The following is a 17,969-nucleotide window of genomic DNA, read 5'->3' as shown; positions in this document are numbered from 1 at the left end:
TTGTTGATGACTTATCTGCCAAGATACAACTCTAGGCACACGGCACATTGAAATGTCTACTAGACGCGGAAATGTGGAGAAACATTCAGTTTTATGAATGCTATTTTGTAGTTCAATTCAATAAAAGAATATTCGAGGTTGCGTCAACAGGAAGCACCAAACATGCTTTATTTTCTCGGATTTTTTCATTGAATCCAAGAACTTGTATGCCAGAATAAAATGTCTTTTGAATTAATAAACATATTTATCTATACTTACAACAATACCAGGCAATTGCAAAGGCTTACATTGAAGTGTCCCTGTTTCTGTATGCTTGTTTAGCAGGATGATAAAATTTAAAACAAATACAATATATGATGTACAAGTATTTACAATATTCTCGATGTAACCAAGACATAGTCTCCTAAACATGACATGTATGTTTGTGTCCTTATTGTATGACTTACGATGTACCGTGGTTTTCTACCCTGCATGGAAAGAATTGGGATTGATATTACATGAAGACTTTTTGAAGGTTAAACTGTTCAGGAACTGTTCAGGAACTGTTAACTGAAAGTAGTCCATTGTTTATTCATTTGTGTAGCGTATAATCACTTTTTTTAATTATATTTTAACGGGGGACTGAATGTTTATGTGTGTTTATTTATGTAATGATTGTTTTCACAGTGGCAAATGTAAAAATTAGGGAGGGGTGGGATTACGCGAAAGTACTATAAGTCCGCCGCATTTTTTGCGCCTGTCCAAAATTAGAAATATCGTCCGTTTATCGAAACATAAACGGTGATGTTAGATATTATAAAATAGGACAAGACGAATTTGACACATTTATGAGAGAGTAATCAAGGGAACCAAGGTTATAGCGGTAATCAAAAGAATGTAATCCGGGGACAAAGACCAGACATGGAAAGCAGACATACACAACAAAGAAAATAAAGTAACTAAAATCATACATACAAAGTAACAAAAGTAAATGAAAAATTGTAATTTCATGTGATAACCCCGCCCTGAAGCGTTCTTAGATCTCCTAAATTGTATTTTAACATATTTCATTTCAATAATGAAATTTAATTTAGTGATGATGTTTTCTCTAATTACATACTTTGTCGTATACTTGTTCAATGGCTGATCGTGCTTAAATGTGATCATGAACCGTCTCGATGAAGGACTTCCTTAAGTTCGGAACAGCTTGCGAATGGTGTATAACATTGATCTTATATCAGCAAAACATATTTTTTGCAATAAATCTTTTTTTCATGTATGATGACATTTCGATCATTAACAAGACAGTGGTGACTAAGAATGGGGAAGTTGTATTCAAGGGGATTGGTTTTACTGATAGTATTTTCCATAATAACCGAGGGAGATAGTTTTCTGAAGATTCCATCTGAATCTAAGTCTGAAGAAGGTAGGCCTCATGAAGTGTCGTCGACATCATTCTATTATTCTCTTTTTCGGATTGAATGATTCACAATCACCATTTGTTCATCAAACTCAACATTTTGCGTTTACAGTATATATTAATATATATTAATAAGGGTCTGAAAAATTCCCAACAATTTTTCAGACCCTTCTATAAGTTTACATTATCTTCCTTGTATCAATTTGGTCCGATAGAGCAGTGTAGCAAATAGAGTCGTCACACACACACACACACACACACACATATATATATAAGGGTCTGAAAAATTCCCAACGATGTTAGAACTGTCAAATTTTTGGTCGTTCCCTCCGCGGGACTCGAACTCGTACCGCTGTGACATCTATGGCAACACCGCCTGCACTACCATACATCGTGTACTAAGTTACAGCCCTAGACTATTCCTACGAGGAGGAATGACCCGGCCAACGAAAGCTGTATTTTTATATAGCCTAGCTGGCCGAGTGGTCTAGGGCGCTGGCCTTAGTGCAGGCGGTGTTGCCATAGATGTCAAAGCGGTACGAGTTCGAGTCCCGCGGAGGGAACGACCAAAAATTTGCTTCGCAAATTTGAGTTCTAACATCGTTGGGAATTTTTCAGACCCTTCTTTAAGTTTACGTTATCTTCCCTGTATCAATTTGATCCAATGGAGCAGTATGGCGAATATAGTCGTCACATTCTGAGACGTTGTATATATATATATATATATATGTGTTTTAATTTAAAGTTTTGACTGTGATGATATTTCTCATGTTTTTTTACGACTGATTTGCTTTATAATGAAGTAATTATTAGAAATCTGATCAAATCTATTACAGTATTTTTCTTTATAAGAGTCAGGCAAGATGTCTATGAGGTTCTGCACATGAAGAATAAAACCTCAAATTCCAGTATTTATACCTCATATTCTCCAGAATTGCCATCAATGTGTTTGTCAATTTTACCCTTTTTAAGATATTGATAAATCAAATTTAGTTGGAATGCACTATGGAAAATGGCGAATAACTTTTCCCGTACTTTTACCTTGTATAATTAGTACAAAAATATCTATGTCTCAGATTAGATTTTCGGTTTTTTCCCAGATGTATTGAATATACTTTAATCATAAATTACCAAATTGATATTAATGATGTGATACTCATCGCCCGATTCTTACATAGAATGATACTTAAAGAGCAATCAAGGAACCGATTCTAGCGGAAATCAAGGGACTAAAATCCAGGGACAAAGATCAGACAAGGAAAACAGACACTCACAACAAAGAACATAAAATAACCAAACAATATGTACAAATTAAAGCCACAATATAAAGAATTTTTGTTTTAGAGAAAGTTGATGTACATGTACATGTAGGACGACGGGAAAAAAGGTCAATCTCCGCCAGCCTATCCCCTGAAACATACGACCTTGACTTTTCGCTCGATGGGTCACCTCTTCATTTGCACCTTCTTAAAAACACCAAACTAAAAACAAATGTTGATGTATTTGTTTTAAATGGTGGATCTTTAGAAAAGCAAAATATTGAAGAACGAGAGGTAAGTTAATAAATGTTTCGAAATTTGACAAGGTATACTGAGAAAGAGTAATCATGGGAACCAAGGTTATAGCGGTAATCAAAAGAATGTAATCCAGGGACAAAGACCAGACATGGAAAACAGACATACACAACAAAGAACATAAAGTAACTAAAATTATACATACAAAGTAATAAAAGTAAATGAGCAACTCGGACTAAATAACATTGTATTAATTGAATAGCGGGGAACAGTCCGATTGACATTACAAAACCAGGTTTTACAAAACAACTTGGTTTGCTTAAAGAGAACTGGCCAATCTCAAATTATTTTTTCCAAAATGAAATGTAGACAGAAAAGTGTTCATCTTCAATTATGCACTCAATCGTTGGTTGGAATTCGGAACAAGGGCTGGTTCTTATGTAAAGAAATATTAGAGGCCTACAGGTACATGTAGTTGACAATCTATTAAGAGACTACGGGTAAGATAACATGATGTATATATACAAAAAGTTTATAAATATATATATCCTCTTTTAACAAACGAAGCTGTATTGTTTTCAAGGAATCTACTTACTACCAAGATGCAAACCACGGAGCAGTTTTTGTTGTCCAAAGAAACAAGACAAACGGAGTGAATGTAGTAAGTCAACTTATAAAATATGCTTTCATGGACAGTAGAAAAACCTAACCTATCCAAGTTAACAAATCAACTCTGAAAATTATAAATGTTTTAACGTTATGCATGATAAAACATAAACAGGGGTCGGAGTATATTTCCGTGTTTTAGTACTTTTTATTGACTTGTTTATTTGATTATTTTTCAGCTAGGTTTCATTCAAGTAGGAAACAGTGACTTTGTTCTTCAGTCTAACGAGGGTTTATCTACAGGAAAAACAAAGTTTAATATAGTGAAGGAACCAATTAAAGAAATTAACTTTTCTGATCTCAAAGATTCAGGTGAAAATTTTCTGTTTTGAATTTATTTAAGAATAGTGAACAAGTGAACAATAGCAAATTTTAAAGTTTAAAGGAAACTAAATACAGATAAAATACATATAAAACGCCAAAAAAAGAAAGTAGGCAATATCTACATTTCATTTTATACAATTTATGCCTTTAAAGTATCCTGTTTACACACATTTACAAAGGTGATTTAAATTACATCAAAACGAAATACAAACATTTTTTTTTCAAATCAAAATGGACCAGTCCAACAGCGGAAGGTGCAAGCTTAACCAAACTTTGTGTAACTAATTAATCCATGTACAATGTACAGTTCTGCTAACGTTTTGATGTGTGAAGCCGACTTGAACTAAATGGTCATGTGAGCCGTATTCAACTTTTGTGTCTGTCGTCGGCATCGTTGTACCAAAATATTTGTTTTGAAATCTCCCTCTCTAACAATACTACCAAGAATTCGATGAAATTTTGCTTGATTGTTCATTGCGGGGTATTCTGCACAAACGTTAGATTTCTAAAGCATGAGTGACATGCCTGCTCATTAATAAGTATGAATCCATTTATTGAGGGATATTTCAAAACTAAACAAGACAGAGATTACTCTTTCTTGGATGTAAGAGCTCTAAAGGTTCCTTAATGATATATTAATATGTTTTGATACCAAACATTTGTTTTCATCAATGTCAATTTCTTAAACCATTTCAGCCCATAATGTAGAACCAGTTGTTAATGGCAGACGAAAACGTAGCACACCGACTGGGGCTTATCAAATTGAACTCTTGATTGTTGTAGACTATTCAGTCTATAAATTGTAAGTTACAATTGTACATATTCACGAGCTTATTATTGATATTTTAGTGCACTAGTGTTCAGAAAAAGACTTTTACCACACAACTGTTCTTTTCTGTCCTAGCTTTGCTTCATAAATCCATAGCTAGGGGTAGTTAACTCCATTTTAAATTTCATTTGTTGTATAAGGTAATTTTGTCTTTACGAATTAGAATGATGAAGAAGCAAACTTTGAACAAAATGTGTGCCACATTTTCCATTGAAATATAAAATGCATTATTGTAGTTGGTATGACGCAAGTACAGCTACTACACCGAGTGGAAAGAAAACAGATGCAATTGCCAATATCAAACAGTTCTACGCCTTTGTCATCAATGGGGTAGGTCATGGCATAATTATGAGTGATTCAAGTAAAAAAGTAGAACAGCTTGAAAACATACTTTGTATGTAATTATAAGTGAATCCATGGGTTCTTAGATAAAATAAACATATAAAGTACTTCTCCGTCTAAGAATCGGGCAAGATTTGTATAAGGTGTGGCGCATGAAGAAAAAATACACACAGATTTTATTGCATTATCTAAGTATTTCTACCTCATAACCTAAAAAAAAAAACACTTTCGAAGTGTTTGTAGAATTTGCCTTTTTAAGATATTGATAGGTTAAATTGTTGAAATGTACTATGGAAAAATGGTGGGAAAATTTTCCCAAACTTTTTCCTTATATAAGCAGTCAAAATAATTACGTCATCAGTGCTTCAGGATAAATTTAAACAGCTTTATAGTTGTTTTCTAGATGTATTTGAATATATTGGAGGCAAAAACGAGCAAATTGAGAAAAATGATGGGTCACTAATTGCCTGATTCTTACACAGAATGGTACTTAAGTAATGAAATCTATAAATCAACGTAAATTTACTAGGTATCTAGATTGAATTGATGTAACAAACATGAAGTTAAGATAGATTTGTTTTCTGTGTGGTTAATTAAACTTAATATTAGGAGTGTGCTGTTAATTCAAACCTGTTTTCAACGACGTCATATAAATGTGGAGATGCGTTCAGTTGGTCAACCGCGAATTCTATGAATAACATTTTAATTTCTAATTGTACATGTTTATGCTTTTTCTGCAAGCTGAATAACTAAGTTGAATTTTATTCCTCGAAGTTTGGTTATACGATAGGTTCTATTAATGTTTATCCTGCAATTTGAAATATCAAATGGAACTAAGAAAGTGTAGCTTTCCAAAAAGTTTCGATGGAAGGGGCAGATTCGCTGTAAGGTAAATAACGTCTAAAATTTTTTATAAATAAATTCATAATGATTTTACATTGCAACGCTTTAATAACTTTATTAACTTTCAGATGGATGCGATGTACAAAAACATACAGACCACTTCCTACACAATTTCTATATTATTTGCTGGGATTGTCATTGCAGAGGTAACGATTAAATATTTTCAAGGTGTACGGAATTCTAATCAAATAACAAATAGCAATCAAACATTTTATCCATATACAAACTTATCTACTAGCTCAAATAAATATATAACAATGGCAACGTTAATAAACACCAGGACTAAAATAGCATTCCAGTATTTTACGAGCCAACCATGGAACAGCAGTAATGAGACGACATAAGTAATCTCTGTATTACTGGTAAAATTGTTGGGTCAATGTTTTAGTTACTATACATTAGTTAAGAAATTTACTGAATTCTATTCATATAAAAATTTGTTGCTCAAGTTTAGCTACATTTGTCGTAGCTCAATCAAAAATATGATTTCACATCATAGTTTTTATGGTAATGTATTAAATAAAGCTCGGAAGTTTAAACATTGAAAATGTATACAAAGATGATAGGTGATTATCGGCTATTTAGTAATCTCTGATAATTTCACCTAATAAGGCTCTGTGTTCACGTGCTCACCGAGTCTCACTAGTTTGCAGCAACCTTTAGGATTTTTTTCTGTGTATTCCAAAACAAAAACATTATATAAACTTGTTGCCATTGTTCTTATAATTTGGCATCACTATCTGTTAAAGCCAGTTGCTGTCGAAGGTCGCAAGGAAGTGAAACTATCATTTCTACAAATCTAATTTGTCAATTAATAAAAATATATCATTAATTTGGCTAACAGCCTCCATTATAAAATCGTCATGGACAAACTTTGCCTGTAGTTCAAAGACCAATCACTACATATTGTTTAATATTTCCATAATTCAATAATTACATTCAAGACTTCAAACTGCAAAAGAAAATTACGTGACCCAATATGGAGAACTTTAAGACTAAACTCTATCGATGCATCTCGTCCATTCTCCCAATTCTCATTCTGATTTCCTCTTTATTTTTTGTTTTGTATCTATGTGCTTGTTGCTTTGGTTTTTTATGTTCTTTGTCTATTCGTTTGATTTTGAAATGGTTTGTTTTATTACCGATCGAGTTCATGTTTTCTTGATTTCCCCTGATTCAACCCTTCATAAAATATTTGTTGAAACTTATATATAAAAATATTTCTATCAAATACTAATTCACTATCGAACTGCAGTACACAGAAAATACACTCAAAACTAATGTAGACTATCGGTATTATGATAATAAAATCCATGTCTGAGCTAAAACCCCACAACTGCAGACACATATTTACGTGAACAAATATATCATATCCGTTAACTGGAAGTCCGCTTTGCTCTTTAGACTGCATACGATTCGAGTTGGACTGAGAGCATAAAAGTCACAACTATCAGTCCAATTCAGGCTGACGCGGGAGTTGCTTTGGGCAACTTTAGAGACTGGATTCAGACTCAATCTGGTCTCCCTGGTCACGATCACGCTATGCTGTTTACAAGGTAAGCGTTTGTAGGATGAAGGGGTTACGCTCGTTATTCCATTATTATGCATATTTCTTTTCTTTTTTTGCTTATGAACAAATGAATTGCAATTATACTAAAGAATGTTCGTGGATTGTAGTAGTAAATAATAATACATTACAGACTCAGTTTAACTGAATCAAATTATGACCTCATATTTCATATATTAAAACAAGTGATTAAACTCATTAATAACGGTATCAGTTGTTAGACTGTCCTTTCAAATCATGCATAATAGATATGTTTTGTCTGTTAATAATTGCGTTTTTTTTCCTCATTTTATTGCATATCAGTTCTACGAAATATAATTGGTATAGGTTGTTGACAGGTATTGACCGTTGGAATTATTATTTCTTGAGCCTTATTAATATCCAATTATATTTCTTATGATTGTTTAGATTCGGGTAAGACAAAACACGTCTTAATTAGACGAAATGATTCACATTAATAAGTATTACATAGGAAAGGCTTAATTTATTTCAGATACGACTTAACTCGGCTAAATAGCACTACCAATGCAGGTAAGACTACTTAATTTAAACTGTCAACATAAACTACGGTTAAAGTATTTTTAACACAACATAAGACAATTTAACTGTCCTTAAACAGTCATCACCAACAAAATTTTCTTTTGATCCCTTAAATTCGTGAAACCTTTTATACGCTATTTATATAAGTAAAAAGAGTCGAGTCATCATCTTTTCTTATAGAAAAAATAATGAAGTTGCAAACGATAAGACAACCGTAGACCAAATTACGCCGAAAGTACCAAACGGACAATAAGCGGAAAACAAGTCACATAATACCAAGTAAAAAACCCTCAGAAACAATAACAAACGCAGCATGAACCCCACAAAACCAGAGCGAAAAAATCTGAGAGAGTTCCTGTCTCTTGCAAGGTCTGATGACATATCTTATTTATTAAAGTGTGGTTCTTGGAAGAAATTACTTATGGATGCTATCGAAGTATCTATCTCGTAAAATCAACAGACTCCGAACATCGTCAGAAATGTCGAAGTGTTTGTCGTTCCCTCCGGGGAACTCGAACTCGTTCCGTTGTTACAAAGTAACAACTCTTGATTAAACATACAAGGAGGGATATTCTTGCTGTTGCTACTTTATCTTAGCTGGACTATTGGTCTAGAGTGCTACTAAACTTAGTGCAGGCGTTGTTGTAATAGATGTCACAGCGGTATGCGTTCTAGTCCCAAATGCTTCGCAAAATTTGACAGTTCCAACATCGTTTGGGAATGTTCAGACACTTAATATATGTTTACATTATCTTCCCTGTATCAAACCTAATCCGATGGAGGATATAACGAATAAATATTCTGATACATATGTTGACGTCCTATATCGTGACGACTCTGTTCCCTACATTGCTTCATCGGATCATGTTTGATATACAGGGAAGATAACATAAACATCCAAGGGTCTGAAAAATTCCAAACGATGTAAGAGCTGTCAAATTGCAAAGAAACCATTTTTGCTTGTTCCCTCCGCGGATTCGAAATCATATTGCTGTGGCATTTATGCCAACACCACCTGCACGAAGTCCTGCGCCCTAGACCACTCAAGATAGCTTATTTATGAGTTGTTATGTAGGATAGAGGATCAAATTAACGATACATGTAATGTCATAACAAATAGACTATACACATTCGTCTCAAAATGAGACGACAATATTTGCTACACTGCCCCTGTGATTTGATTGATTGATTGATTGTTGGGGTTTAACGGCATAGCAGCACTGTATCATCTATATTCCTACAAAGAAAATGAAAGTGATGATAAAATGAACATGAAATGATGATGATGAAATGAAAAGAGGGATGGGATACAAGGATAATAGGGTCAACAAATTTTGATTGCCACAAGATAAAAGGGAGGGATGGTAAGGATCGAGCAATTTAGCCCCCTGTGGCGGAGCGCAAAGGTTCCTACTCCTATTGAATACCACAACAGGGTTTTTTAACGTTCGAGGAACGTGGCATCTTTTCCAACACGGTGCACCACTATGGTTTGCGGTCAGGCTTTCCGTATTATAGCCTGACAACCCCAGCATGTAACACGCCAGGGGTGCCCCATTCCACCACCTTGGGCACACATCCCGGATGCTCTGTGGGCAGCCCCCGGCTAGGTTTTTGAGCACTATTTAGTCGCTTTTTACCACAAGCTTAGCGCTGCTGCAGGCCTATTCTTTTGACACCCGGACCTGGACGGGGCTCCTGTGATTTGATGTGGCATATATCTTTAATATATATACCACATAAATACTCTTTGATTAGCTGTCCTTTACTACCTACATCGTTTGAATTTGTTTCATTTTATGTAAGAGATTTTAACTTCGTTAACTTCGTTAATCGAGTTTTGGGGTTTATACATTTTCTTTTTTTTCTATGTCGAAAGGTTCGCTGCACAAGTTTCTTTTGAAAAGCAGGGAAAGTTTAAAAACAAGCAGTAGTAAACAGATGCTAAACCTTACTTCTTGTTAACAATATTTTTTTATCAAATTTTGCTGATTAGAGGATTTAAATGAAATACATGTACAGCATGTCGAAGTAGAACATGATGGCGATAGTGAACATTGTACTTTCAGGCTTAGCTTATGTAAGTGTTGTATGTAAACCTTCGAGCCAATCAATTGTGGAAGATCGCTTCAATTTTATCATTCTGACAGTAGCTTCTCACGAACTAGGACACAGGTACAAATCTTATACATATTTTAGATATGTGTTATATAAACACGGACATTGGTATAGCAGGTGGATGATAAATCACATATAATATTTCTTTTACTACCATGAAGGAAGTCATTGTATAAATGTGTGCAAAAATTTACAAAGGACATAACTCTAAAAATCAGTGATATGTTTGAATTATATTCAATTTCATCAAAGCCTATCCAACTTTCGTTTGAAAAAGAATTAAATCAGCCCAAGTAACTTTGATGCTTGCATGAGATTGATGTAAAACGCTGAATACAATCGTTCCAACGATTTGTAAGAGTTGTGCCCCTCTCCTAAGGTCTACCTCCTAACGACCATTGCTGTTTTGACTTGTCGTAAAAAAATCAAACCTTAAACATTTGAGCATAGAAATTTGCAAGTATACTCAGGTGACATGGATAATGCAAAATAGTCATGTCATCTGCAGATAGATAAGAGCAACAATAGTCGTCAGAAAATGAGAACAGAAAGGCCACGTGAGCTATTGCCATTACTATGTGTCCGCCGTCCGTCGTCATCGTCCGTAAACTTTTTCAAACAACTTCTTTTTTTAAAGTATTCAAGACGTTTTGAAATAAATGTTCCTTGAGGTATTTTTAACAATCCTTGTATGGGGGATATTTTTGATCTGGCTAAAACATGGCCGCCGTTACTAAAAATAGACGATAGGGGTCAAATTGTAAAATATGTAAATAACTCAAAAAACAGTTGGGTTTAGCTAAAATCTAGTAGGGGGTAAAATTGTTCAGCGTGATGGGATAAACCAATGAAGAAATCTTCATAAAATATCTGTTGACAAATGAAAAGGGTTTTGCCTAATTTCTAGTGGAAAATATTGATCAGCATGGTGAGACTGGTCTGTGTTAAAACTTTCATGTAGATATGTTGCTCAATGTTCGAGTTACTGCCCATGAAAAGAAAAAAATGACAACTAGAGATTTATTTTATAATATGAAAGCCGGGTGGATAACTTAGATACTCTGTATTGATCAACAATTGTGACAAAAGTAGGGTAAGGTTTAGAGTCCAGTTTTAATGATCATTGTTGACCAGGTGAGAGATTTGGGATCTCTAGAGCCTGTAGGTGAGTTTACCTGGCCATAGGCAATGTTAGCTATTACCGTCACAATTTTGTCTAAACTCTCCTCCTCTGAAACATCTGAATCAAAAAGAACCAAACTAAGTCTGAAGGTTTATTGGGGTATTATGTAAGAAACTGTTATGAGGGCGTTTGATTCACCAAAAAACATGGCCGCCGTAACTGAAAATAGAACATAGAGCCAAAAAGATTTTTTTTTCGCATATATCTCCAAAACAGTTAGGTTTAGCTAAATTCTTAAAAATGAAAGTGTTCAGCATGATAAGATCGATCTGTGGTCAAATTATTGTTTTAACATGTTAAGCTATGTTGAAATAATTGCCCTTTTGCGACTTCTTTTAGCTTTTTTTAATGTTATTTTTTTTTCAAAACTCGTCTTCTCTGACACTACCTAACCGACCTAAGAAAACTTAGTATGAATGTTTCTTATTGTATTCTGCGTAATACAGATGTGGACATTTTTGATCCGTCGAAAAACACGGCCGCCGTTACTTAAAAAAAAAGAATAAAGTGTGAGATTTTTTTTGCATTTACCTCCAAAACCGTTAGGTTTAGCTAAATTCCGTCTTGATAAAGTATGCAGCATGATAGGATCTATTTGTGGTCAGTTTATGTTATGATCTGTTAAGCCGTATTGGAAGTTTTTCTAATATATCTCCAAAACAGTTAAGTTTAGCCGACTTCTTTCAATTGCCGAAATGATACTTATGATAAGGCCTACAAAACTCTGCATTGGATCTGATCAACGATGTCGGACCACACCTTGTTAGAGTTAATGTGAAAAATGATGTTTTAGCAGTTTTTAGCCAATATCGTGAAAAATGTAATAGATAGAAAGAAACTTTTAACTGATGAAATATTCCTTATAATATTTCCTACCTAAGTCTTCTTTTGAGTCAATACTGTGGGGCAATCTTGTTGAGGATATGGCATTTGAAAGACAAAAAAAATGAAAAAGGTAAGCGATTCAGGCTCATGGGAAGCCCTTGTCGCTGTAAAGAATCTTATTTCGTTTTCGAGTTTTCCATTCTATTTTTTTAATCATAAACATTTTACCATAAGCTAAAGATGCGTTTTTGAAGCATCGTGTATTCCTGTCATTTAAATGTCTAACACATTGAATAATTATGGACAAGCCCTGACTACTTAGTGGTGTTGCTTTTTGGTTGCTTCACATAAAATAGAATGCTATATGATAAAACTAATACCTGTCCTACCCTCAATTGTGCCGGAAAATCTGTTTTTTATCCCTTTCTGTATTGTAGTGTGGTTAAAAAGTAACTTGTAAAAAACGTATTTTTTGCACTGTAGCTAATTTCGAACGTTTTAATTTTAAAAGTATAAATCTGTGGCTACCTTAGTTAATCCTAATTAGATAACGTTTTTGCATTTTAATATATTTAGTTTAAGTGCTGAACATGATGGTACCGGAAATTCTTGTGATGAAAACAATGGATACATTATGGCCCCATCAGCAGGGCCGAGACAAGATGCAACCGCTGCTAATCTATGGATATTTTCTACTTGCTCGACTAACTATTTTACAAGCTATTTATCTTCACTAGATGGGTACGTATTATCATATACAAATTAATCAGTTAAAGGAATGTTCGATGAAGCGAAAATCGAGTTATAATTGTATAACTGTGTTGAGCTTCTCGATATAAAATGTTGAGCTTCTTAAATAACTGATTTATGATAGTAATTAATCTAGCTTTTGGATATATGACGCCTATTGTTTCTCTTATAGTTCTCCACCTAACTGTATGAAAGTCCTTGATTCAGCCTATAACGCCTCTGCTCTGTCCCAGTATGATGGCTTACTTCCAGGACAGGTTTATGACGCAGATGCCCAGTGCCGTTACAATTTAGGACCAGAATCGTACTTTTGTAAGGTATAAATGTATACCAGAGTTAAAATAATTAAAATGTTTACATGCTATGTACGTAGTAATCGTTTTGAAAAAGAAATATCTTTCTATATATATTCTAATGATTTAAACTTGCAGCGCCTTACTTCGAATAATGAGAAATACTTGATTCTTTTATGTACTCGTCATGAATATTGTTGGTTGTGTTTGGTAAGCAATTAAAATTACTTATGCACATGAAAGTTCGGTAGTATTTCCTCACCTAAAATCTGTATCATTGGATATTTTTTTACATTTACTACTATAAGCCATATAAGGAGAATGGATATGGTGAATATGTCAAAGAGAAAACCCCACCTGGGTGAAAATGTCAGGTCAAGGTCACCCATGGTCCCTCATTGAACGAGCAGTACGATGAAACCCTCATATTACTGAGCAGGCCGCTGTTTGCCCAAAAAGCAATAATATACACAGGTACAATGAAATAGTTGCCTTTATATACTCCAGCATCAAACAGTAATAGTGAAAACGAAACAATACATAGAGTCCAGAAATTCCTGAATCTGGAAAAGAGCAAAATATTTGTTAAAGTAATTTGGTGTGATCACTACCTTTCACTTTTAAAATTGACCACTATTGAACAAAATACACAATTAAACATATATTTACCTAAGAATCATTCAAAAAGGTATGAGTCCCTTATTAAAATAAAAATAAAGAAACTGAGTATAATTTCCGTTATTTATGAAAATATTGCCATAATATCCAGGGTGGGAGATACCCGCAAGTACCTTATACCAATGCACAAACAAATGACTTCCAGCAGTCAACAAACATCCAAGAACCAAACCAATTTAAACCTACAAAAAGTTATGTCCATAATGTTAATACCAAAAAAATGCTTTCTTTAGATTTGATAAAAAAATATCATACTAATTTCCCTTACGAATTAACCAATTCAACTTATTTGGATGAGTATTGATCTTCCCGCTATTTATGAAGAATAGTACCATAATGTTTAGGGTGGGAGATACTCGCAAGTATCATTCGTTTACTAGTATATCTGCATTTGTGAATGAATTCCTTGTAACGGTTGAACAATTTTGGGAATGAACCTTTGTTCCCCTGATTACTCTTTTACGGGCTTGTGATTTAAAACCTTGATGCAGTAATTTCTTGGTTATAATATTTATCTCGTTAAATATAGAAACATTGTTACAAATACGAGAAAATCGAACTAATTGTTATCTGTAAACACCGTATGATGGCGATAAGAGCACGTCGCCATATTAAATGGATAATTACCAAAAGGCAATGAATTATCATCCCTTTTGTCATAAAAGTTTCGAAATAAGTTTACCATTATTGATATGAAAACTAAGATCAAGAAACGGACATTCTTTATTATCAATATTTGATATATTCAGGGAACGTTCTGCAGGATATATACCTTTAGTACAAATACTGAAGTCGTCTTGTTAAGAATCATATCTGAAGGTATCGTTACATTTTTCTACCAGTATACTATTGTTTAGCTTCCCAAGATTACAGAATCTGTAAATAGAAACGAATATGCTAAGAAAGATGTACACATTTTTCTCTGAATGTTTCTGATATTTTAAACCTTCCTTTAATTTTATATTAAGGATCGCTATGACAATTTTTCAACAATATGTACTACTCTATGGTGTGCCGTACCAAACAACACCAATTCTTGCAGGGGTTTGATTGCGGCTGATGGTACACACTGTGGGGATCAAAAGGTACGCAAGACAGATTCGTTGAAACTCTTTGTGTATACTATTAATCCTTTAAATATGTTAAATGTTTCACACTTCTCAGAAACATATAATGATATTGCTTTCTTTCACCACATGTGAACAAAAGTTCCAGTTATTAAATATTTGCTTCTTTATGCGAGGAATCTCAAGATTAATTTACAAATATACAAATAACTCATCTTACGAGTTTTGAAAATAGTCCATCCGTGTTTGTTTTGAGATTTGACAACAACTCGTAGAAATACTGTCGCTTCCGATCTTAAACCTTTAAATTTTAAAAGTGTTTCCAAATAGTTACTATATTTTGAAATTCAACACTTTCAATTTCAGTGGTGTAAAACTGGTGTATGTACGTTCGATTCTCAAGCTCCCTCGGGTGACGGTAAGGTTTAAGCAGATTCAATTATGTATATTCAGTGTATGTTCATCAGCGATCTAGAGTAGAAGTAGCATTTCGAGATCAGACTTTTTATTTTAATATCAAAGATAATAAACATGTTGATTAAGGTATTCAATTCTTTAAAGTAGGTTTTAATCATGTCGACCACATACACATTTGACTAAATAGATATACTTAAAATTGAAATAAAATCCTGCCTAGTATGGTTAAAATGGTCAATCTGATTTTTTCATCAACTAATTTTTAATGAAAAGAAAAATGCAAAACAACTAATAAGAACAATTGGCCAAGAGGTGTATGGTTTTTACCTTTTGTATTTTTTTGGTTTTTTTTTTTGTTATTTTGTTTTGGTTATTTGTTTTTTTGTTGTTTTTTTGTTGTTGTCTTTTTTTGTTGTTGTTTTTTTTTTGTCGCTTTGAAAGTGCTTTTTTTTTAATCAGAATTAGTTTGGATTGTGTCATACACGCAAAAATACGCACCCTTCAATATGAGTAAAAGTTGTTTGTCCTCGACCTCAATTCTCTTTTCACTGTGGAAGTACTTATGTTCGTAGCGAACAAAATTTGGTGGATTTCGTGGTTGACATAAACCACGAAATTAAATTTCCGACGAAATACATATTTCCCATTTATTTGTAATATTGGAAATGTCAAACAACAAATTCAAGAATTAAAAAACTAACGATTTGTCCGCCATTCACGAATAAAAGTTCTTTCACAGTACCTTAGTTACACTATGATATTAAAATTACCGCTACAAAAAGATAAAACTCAGTTATTTCAATTATTTTGTTTTTCGTTGTCGTCAGAATCCTGTCTTTATGGTGATGTAGAAGGTCCAATATTTACCAGTAAGCCATGGAACTGCTCTTATATCGCTACTTTTGTTTCACACAACTGTCCATATGCTGGTAAAAAATGTTGCAATGCATGTGCAAACTATCAGACCCCAACTACTACTCCACCCGGAACGACTGGTCCTATAACAGTTCAGGATGCTGATTCACAGTGTAAAGCATTGATTGGTCCCACCTCCCATTTGTGTCGAGTGAGTATTAATCTTTTGTTTTTGTATATTGTATTAGTACTTTTCGATTAAGTCATAAACACCTATTCTACTGTTTTAAATATTAATTTTACAATAATTTTCAGCGTATCACAAATCTTCCCATCGACTTGTTTTATTATTTTATAAAATTTGTTCATTAGTATACATGAGCCGAAGGGCTTAATTCAAATTATTGTATTTTGTGTAATGCTAGTCTTATAAAGAGTCTTACAGTTCTTTAAACAAATAATACGCGATGTTAGTTTTCATAAATTTGTGGTTGATTTCACGGGTATTTTATATAGTGTGTATTGTTGTTGTTTGTTATTACGGGAACACACAACTCTAACTAATAGCACTTTCTCTTTTTTATTTATAGACTGTTTACAATGGAGATTTTTCAAGCATATGTCAGTTCATATATTGTGCCACACCTCCTTCACTTTCCTGTTCTGGATATTCTAACGTTGCTGACGGTACTATCTGCGGAAATCAAAAGGTGTGAATAAAAGTATATTCTAGGTCAATGTAAATTATACCCCAACTGAAAGAAAGGCAGATTTGCACACCAGAAATCCGTCCGTTTGTCTTCTGAATTAAAGAAAAATCTCGTATCTAAAATGTGGATTTTAATGAGTAATAGTTAAATGAAACAGGAATAATGAAAGCTCTAAAAAGAATATTTGTATAAACACAAGAAATGTTGATGTGCACAGTTGCAATTACTAACATAGAAAAAACAATATACCATATAGTGCTATTTAAGGGGGGCCGAATGGGACTCAAAATTCATTTTTGTACAGACAAAAGTGAATTTTGTTCAACAATAATGAATTCTGATTAACAAAATTTATAACATACTACAAATTTTTAATTTTGTGTCACAAAAGTCAATTCTATGTCACAAAATTTTATTTTTCACAAACGTCTATTTTGTATGCAAATTAGTTTACAGAATCATTTTGCTGTGTAAATGAATTCTCTCATCACGATTTTGCAAGGTGTCTCATCAACGCAGGACGATTAAGCCGTTTTAAGTGAAATTAAAAATAAAATCTGTTAAGTTGCATTCTATAGTAAAACTGTTTTGAAATGACTAAAATTGCTATTATACGTTTTCTATGAGATTTGTTTGATAAACCAGGTTTTAAAATACGCGATTTTTCTACTTTCGATTTATTGGGATTTTCTCTGGTGAATCACGTGATCATTTCCTGACATCTTTCAACTCAACTATAAAATGTTTTTTTCCTGACCCCTTAACCGCAACCAAATTTATTAAAATTTGACAAGATAATTTGTATTAATGTATTTGTTCTAAATTTTGCTGAAAAAAAGAAATGAATCGTCAGATAAGCCAAGAAAATCATATTAGACATATGTTGTGCAGTGAAATTTGTTAATCTGTCAAAGTCAGCGAAAGATAATTTTGTTCCACTATCCCTCACGATACAGATATAGTTCTTATTTCTTTTGGATTCTATTGAT

At 33.4% G+C, this 17,969-nt stretch overlaps 1 protein-coding gene across 4 annotated transcripts in view; it reads left to right on the top strand.

The window, feature by feature from the left end:
* LOC148604183 (uncharacterized) overlaps positions 1-17,969 on the top strand; it is a 53,662-nt gene that overhangs the window by 28,811 nt on the left and 6,882 nt on the right. For 2 of the 4 annotated variants that reach the window (XM_088548160.1, XM_088548159.1), the window contains exons 2-17: positions 1,288-1,405; positions 2,744-2,952; positions 3,497-3,574; positions 3,759-3,891; positions 4,600-4,705; positions 4,969-5,062; positions 6,046-6,123; positions 7,382-7,533; positions 8,038-8,075; positions 10,154-10,259; positions 12,787-12,951; positions 13,133-13,277; positions 14,900-15,016; positions 15,365-15,416; positions 16,243-16,481; positions 16,861-16,980. In XM_088548160.1, the coding sequence (XP_088404286.1) occupies positions 1,300-1,405; positions 2,744-2,952; positions 3,497-3,574; positions 3,759-3,891; positions 4,600-4,705; positions 4,969-5,062; positions 6,046-6,123; positions 7,382-7,533; positions 8,038-8,075; positions 10,154-10,259; positions 12,787-12,951; positions 13,133-13,277; positions 14,900-15,016; positions 15,365-15,416; positions 16,243-16,481; positions 16,861-16,980 (1,938 nt within the window). In that variant the 5' untranslated portion in view covers positions 1,288-1,299. Of the gene's footprint in view, positions 1-1,283; positions 1,406-2,743; positions 2,953-3,496; positions 3,575-3,758; positions 3,892-4,599; positions 4,706-4,968; positions 5,063-6,045; positions 6,124-7,381; positions 7,534-8,037; positions 8,076-10,153; positions 10,260-12,786; positions 12,952-13,132; positions 13,278-14,899; positions 15,017-15,364; positions 15,417-16,242; positions 16,482-16,860; positions 16,981-17,969 lie in introns of all 4 variants that reach the window. The other 2 variants (XM_088548158.1, XM_088548161.1) reach the window with 1 other exon arrangement.

This window comes from Perna viridis, chromosome 10, assembly GCF_037379345.1.
Source record: "Perna viridis isolate PV_CMFRI_1.1 ecotype Kerala chromosome 10, ASM3737934v1, whole genome shotgun sequence".
NCBI classification, from domain to species: Eukaryota; Metazoa; Mollusca; class Bivalvia; order Mytilida; family Mytilidae; genus Perna; species Perna viridis.
The sequence above is the reverse complement of the archived record's forward strand: the minus strand, read 5'-3'. Positions and strand labels throughout refer to the sequence as shown.